We start from the raw sequence: 6331 nt of genomic DNA, 5'->3' as shown, positions 1-6331 counted from the left end.
AGGCATGCTCCCTGGGGGAGTGGAATCTAGGAGCTGCTGTCCACAGCAGGCATGTTCCTACTTGTCCTCCACAACCTGCTGGCTTTTGTTCCCCAGGAGAGAGGCTGGGCTGGGGGAGGATGGGCTTATCCAGCAGGTAGGGCCTTCCCTTAAGTTGCTGGGTAAACACTGAGCCAGGAAGCCACAGGTACCAGTTCTGCTCCCTCCACATCTTCAGCTCCAAGACCCCACTGTCTCCCTTCATGCCTGCAGGAGTTTCCTGCAGAGCCATCACAGAGTGTATGCGCCTGGGCCTGAAGCAGCATGGAGAGGACCCTCTGTGTGGAGAGCATCACTGGTGGGAGGAGAGAGCCCCTGAGCCTGCTGCCTCTGGAGGTAACTAGGAGCCAAGCCCCTCGGTGAGCCAGAGCGCGGCCTGGGGACACACTGGGCTGGGCTTTCCTGGCCTCTGCCTGCAGCAGAGTTTGTTCCTGTCCTCCCCAGACCAACCTCCAGCAGAAGCCAGGAGAGCAGACCTCTGCAGAGGCTGCGGCGGAGCAGGAACTGCGGTGGCTGGAGCTAGGCTCCGAGATGACCCTGGAAAACGGGAAGGAGGGAGCCCGTGCCCCGCAGGGCTGGGGTCGCCTGTTCCAGGCAGTGTGGCAGGGCCAGGCAGGCCTGGTGACACAGCTGCTGCGGCAGGGGGCCAGAGTGGACGACAGGTGAGCCCAGCCAGATGGCTTTCAAAGGATCCCTTCCCCTGGCCGGTGGGGAGAGAAGCCCAAGTCTCTTCCCCCGATGGGGGAGGGCACCCTTCTCCGGGTAGGGGTCCCTTCCCCCGGTGGAGCGGGGTCTCGTCACAGCGCCCGCGCTGACACCGCCCTTCGCCCCGCCCGCAGGGACAGCGCCGGCCGCAGCCCGCTCCACCTGGCAGTGCTGCGCGGCCACGCTCCCCTGGTTCACCTCCTGTTGAGGCGCGGGACCCCAGCGGGCGTCCGGGACAGCGCAGGGCGCACGCCGCTGCACGAGGCCGCCTGGCCTGGACACTCACAGCTGGCTGAGATGCTGCTGCGACGCGGGGCCCCGGCGGCGGCGCGCTGCGGAGCGGGCCTCACGCCGCTGCACTGGGCCGCCGCGCTGGGCCGCCCGCTGCTAGCCAGCTGTCTGCTGGGCGCGTCAAGTCCGGGCCCTGCGGCGCTGGCGGCGACGGTGGACGCGCACGGCTGGACGGCGGCGCACTGGGCGGCAGCGGGAGGCCAGCTGCCGGTGCTTGAGCTGCTGTTGACTGCGGGCAGCGCGGGCCTCGAAGGCGCGCTGCACGTGGCGGCCGCAGCCGGGCGGGGGGCTGCGCTGAGCCTCCTCCTGGCGCGTGGGGCGTTTGTGGACGCCCGGGACGGCGCGGGGGTCACTGCACTCGGCATTGCCGCCTCCCTGGGCAGCCGGCAGGTACGTCCTCGCCTCCCTGCCGGACCTGAGCCGGTACAGGGGTGGAGCGCCAGGGCCCTCCTTCCCCTGCTTCAGCCTCTGCTTCAGCCCCGGGTTGGGCGGGAAACAGAGTGGATGCTGCCCAGGATCTCAGAGGACGGTGGAGGCTCGGGCCTTCTAGCCAGTCGGTGCAGGGAGGCAGGGAGCTTCCTGCAGGAGGCGAAGAAGGAGACAGAACTCTCCGGCGCAAGGCTGGAGGGCTGGAAGGTGCCATCTGGAGCTGGGGAGTGGGGGCAGGGGCAGGCCACGTAGGGCCGAGCCCTGAGTGCCACCCTGATTTATACTCCTGGTGTTTGTTACTTCACCACCTGCCTTCTTACCGCAGCAGGGTAGGGTTCCTTGCCTGGCATTCAGATTTTATTCTTGATCTCCAGGCTGTACTTGGTCCAGCTGGCCCCAGGCAGCCAGGGAGGACAGTGGGGTGGCTGTACAGTCTTGAATTTAATTTTACCTCAATTAGGGGGAAAAGTGAAACCTCCAAACAGAGATCCTCCTGGAGTGGCTTAGGCTCGGGCTTATTTGCTAGAAGGGGAAGGAGAGGTAGGAGTTCTAGGTCAGACAAACGCTGAGTGGCCCTACCCCACCTTGGGCCTGGGCCAAGGTCTCTTTCTGCTCTCCCTTTTTCTCTCCTCAAAGGATATAGAGGTGCTGCTTGGCCATGGGGCAGATCCCAGCCTTCGGGACAGGCATGGCCGCTCTGCACTCCACAGGGCTGCCGCCGCTGGACACCTGGCCTCGGTCCAGCTACTGGTAGTCCACGGTGGGGAGGTGAATGCTCAGGACTCACTGGGCCTCACGCCCCTGCACCATGCTGCTCGGGGAGGCCACGTGGAGGTCGCCAGCCACCTCCTGGACAAGGGTGCCCAGGTCAATGCTGCAGGCTGGCTTGGCAAGACCCCCCTGCACTTCTCTGTGGAGTCATACCATGGCCCCACCACAGAGCTTTTGCTGAGCCAAGGGGCCAACCCCACCCTGAGGACACAGTGGGGTGAGGTGGCCCAGGACTTGGTGTCTAAACAGAGCCTTTGCAGGGAGCAGAAGGGGTACTAGGGGCACACAGCCCCTCAGGGCCTCAAGCTTCTCCCTGAGGGCTGGAGCCTCCACAGCCAGGATGGGACAGAGGCTCCTGGCCCCACAGCCTTCCTAGTTCTCCCAGGGCTTTGATCTGGGTCTGAGGCTGCCTGGTGGGGTAACTGCTGAGAGACTCCTGGAGGAGGAAGAGGATGATAGAGGAGAAGAAGGAGGCAGTGTCCTGAGCCCCTGGACTCGGACCTATGGCCGGACAGCCCCCAGCTCTGGAGGAGTGTCCATCTCCACTACACCTCAGTCCTCTGCACTCTTTAGCAGAGAGACTGGGCCATGCAACAGATTTGACCACAACCTGATGGCCTCCCTTCACCTTTCCGTGTCCAACCACGAGGGTGTCACATGTGCCTTAGCTGCTGTTTCTGTACATACATATATATATACATGTATCCATTGCTGTCAAGTCAATTCCAACTCATAGCGGCCCTATAGGACAGAGTAGAACTGCCCCACAGAGTTTCAAGGAGTGCCTGGTGGATTCGAACTGCCATCCTTTTGGTTAGCAGCCATAGCTCTTAACTACTACACCACCAGGGATAGTTATCTCTGACTAACCCACTGCTGTATCCACATACAAAATCATCCTTGTCATTATTTGATTTAACAGTATTGTTTTTGTAAGAACAGCTTTACAGGACAGATTTCACCTTTCAAAAATGAGTCTTGTCATGCCAAGTGAGCTCCTCTGGGCCCTAGTGGGCCATGGAAGCACTTGGAGTTTACTCCAAGTAAGCCCTGAGAGAGTCTGATGGTGACATGGTCTGCTTGGCCCACTGGACTGTACCTGGGAAGCAGAGACCAATGAGAGATGGTGGTGACATGGACGATGGTGGTAGTGTGGAGCAGGGTTGGAGCAGGCAGAATTAGGATGGCTCTGGATAGAGCCCACTAGACCTACTGATGCCTGGATTTGAGGGTGAGGGAAAATCTCCAAAACGTAGCAATTCCTCTATAGCAATTTCCCCTAGTCAGGTTTTGACCTGAGGCAGTGCGGGGTGGATGGTAGGGCTATCTATCGGAACAGGGAGAGCAGGGTCCCCAGGCTTTGGCCACATTACCTTTGAGATATGCATGTTAGATACCTCAGGGGAGATGGAAGGTGGGCATTAGAGACATGGATCAGGAAAGGTGGGGCCTGGAGTTACATCTTTGAGAGTCCTCAGAGTGAGGATGGTTTATAAAGCTACAGGATGGACCTACGTGCAGCCCTCCGACAAACCCTGTGGAGTTCATCTAGAGTCTCACTGCTTTCTGTCCCCTCTGCTGCTTCCACTCGGGTCAACGCCAAGGAATGCTGCAACAGCCAGGCCAGCCTCCATCAAGAAGACCCTACTGGTCTTTCTGCTTCTGCCCTTGACTCCCTGTAGTCCATTCTCAAAACAGTGGCCAGTAGTCATATTTAACAAGTCAGATAAAGTCACCGCCCTTCTTCCAAGACAGATCTGTTCGTTCTGGCAGTCTGTGATATAGTCAATATTCTTCACGAAAACCATAGTTCAAATGCATCAATTCTTCTTCGTGCTTCCTTTTTCATTTTCCAGATTTCACATACATGTGAGGCAGTTGAAAATACAATGGTTTGGTGATTATTATAATTGTCAATTATTGTGATCACTTGTACATGTTTCCTTAAAAAAAGTTGAATTGGCAAAACTTGTGTGACAGCTATATTTACAACAATAACCAAAAAATAAAAGAGTAGCTGGTTGAGCCTTCTTATGTACAACCAAAAACCTCATGAGATTTGGTTCTCTGGTTTGGAGGTTTAGGGTCACGGTTTCATGGGACATCCCAATTAATTGGCCTAATAACATGTTAGGCTAGGTTCTCTAGAAAAGCAAAACCAGTGATGTGTGTATATGTATATATAAATAGAGAGAGATTTATCTCAAGGAAATGGCTCACGTCGTAGAGGCTGGCAAGTCAGAAGCCTGTAAGTCAGGCATCAGGCTAGAGGCTTCTCCTGACTCATGTAGCTGCAGGGGCTGATGAACCCAAGATCGGCCGGTCGGACAGCAGGCCGATGCATGTGGACTCACAGACTGTGGAGGCTGATGCATCCCAATATCAGCAGACAGTATGGCAGTCCACAGGCTCAATCCCAAGAACCAGAGATCAGATGATAATGAGTTGGATGCAGGATCCAGAGCAAGTAAGCAAACTTTGCCAGAACACCCATATATACATTGGATGCAGGCCACACCCCTGAGGAAACTCCCCTTACAACTCATTGGCTGATCATATCCAATCACATCATAGAGGATGACTACATAACTGCCAAATTACATCATTACATGACCGCCAAACTACATCATTACATAACTGCAAAACTGCATCATTACATCGCTGCCAAACCACTGAGAATCATGGCCCAGCCAAGTTGACACTCAACCTTAACAATCACAGTCCACCTCTCATCAACATGGCACCTATACACATCTCCTTAAACCATACACAATCTCTAAATAAAGACAACTGCAAAGTCATACTTACATCTAACGTGATACAATTAACATGCGTACAACCAAAAACACACTAGCGAAGAAACAAAAATATTTGGTGCACATATACGAGGAAATAATACACATAACAACTACAGTCCTCGTTAATGCAACTGATCTTGTGGTCGTAACTGGTATCTTGAACTACCTTCTTCCACCACATATTCCGTATTTCCTTTACCCTCAGCAAGCACCTGAGATAGTCATAGTTCTTTGCCTGGTCATGTGACCCAAACCTTCATTCCTGAAGGGTCTGGGGCATTAGTGGTCATGTCAGAATTGGGTTCCTGTAGTTTTCCATTGACTTAAATCACAGTGGGTGGTAGCGCTAAGAGACATCCTAAGGGATCTTCTGTATTCCAGAAACACCCTTCTTTGCCTTCGTTATGCAATACCAATCTGATTTCCCCTTGGTAGTAAGAATCAATCACACCAGCCAATACAGTAACTCCCTTCTATGCCCATTGATCCAGAGGCATAAGGAGCCCAAAGTGGCCTGGTGGGATTCTTAACTTCCAGCTAAATGGAATCAGTGTTGTGTTTCCTGGTGGAAGCATACCTCCCTTTGGAACTAAGACCTCTAGACCTGCAGAGCATAGGGTTGCAGGGACAGGGAGCAAAAAGTTCACAAGTGGGTCACTAAGGGTAATAGTGAGTGGTGCCACTCCCATTTCTACTTCTTGATTCCTAGAACTGTGCATCCTGGCTATGGGAGAATCAGCACAGGATGCTGATTTAGAGCACATGAAGCCTCCTGGAGAAAACTGTCCCAGTCCTCCAAAGTATTGCCACCTACCTGGCACTGTAATTTTGTCTTTAGGAGGCCATTCCATCATTCTGTCAAGGCACCTGCTTCAGGATGATAGGGAACACGGTAAGACCAGTGAATTCCATGAGCATGGGCCTGTTGCCACACTTCGTTTGCTGTGAAGTGAGTCCCTTGATCTGAGGCAATGTTGTATGGGATACTGTTATGGTGGATTAGGCATTCTGTGAGTTCATGGATGGTAGTTTTGTCAAAGGCACTGCATGCAAGAAAGGCAAATCTGTATCCAGAGAAGTATCTACACCAGTAAGAACGAAATGCTGCCCTTTCCATGATGGAAGTGGTCCAATGTATTAACCTGCCACCAGGTTGGTGGCTGATAACCTCAAGGGATGGTGCCATACTGGGGACTCTGTTGTTCTCTGCTGCTGGCAGATTGGGCACTCAGCAGTGGCTGTAGCCAAGTCAGCCTGGGTGAGTGGAAGTCCATGTTGCTAGGCCTATGCATAACCTC

The 6331-nt window shown here is 54.3% G+C and overlaps 1 protein-coding gene across 1 annotated transcript; it reads left to right on the top strand.

The window, feature by feature from the left end:
• The first annotated feature begins 179 nt into the window (after nucleotides 1-179).
• Nucleotides 180-4110, top strand: ANKRD65 (ankyrin repeat domain 65). Its single transcript, XM_049875858.1, has 4 exons — nucleotides 180-375; nucleotides 484-701; nucleotides 879-1425; nucleotides 2101-4110. Exons 1-4 carry the CDS (start codon nucleotides 304-306, stop codon nucleotides 2512-2514), a joined length of 1251 nt encoding a protein of 416 aa, XP_049731815.1. The 5' UTR covers nucleotides 180-303; the 3' UTR covers nucleotides 2515-4110.
• Nucleotides 4111-6331: the final 2221 nt, after the last annotated feature.

This window comes from Elephas maximus, chromosome 3 (genome assembly GCF_024166365.1).
Source record: "Elephas maximus indicus isolate mEleMax1 chromosome 3, mEleMax1 primary haplotype, whole genome shotgun sequence".
Taxonomy (NCBI): Eukaryota; Metazoa; Chordata; class Mammalia; order Proboscidea; family Elephantidae; genus Elephas; species Elephas maximus.
Note: the sequence above shows the minus strand (reverse complement) of the source record. Positions and strands in the feature narration are given on the sequence as shown.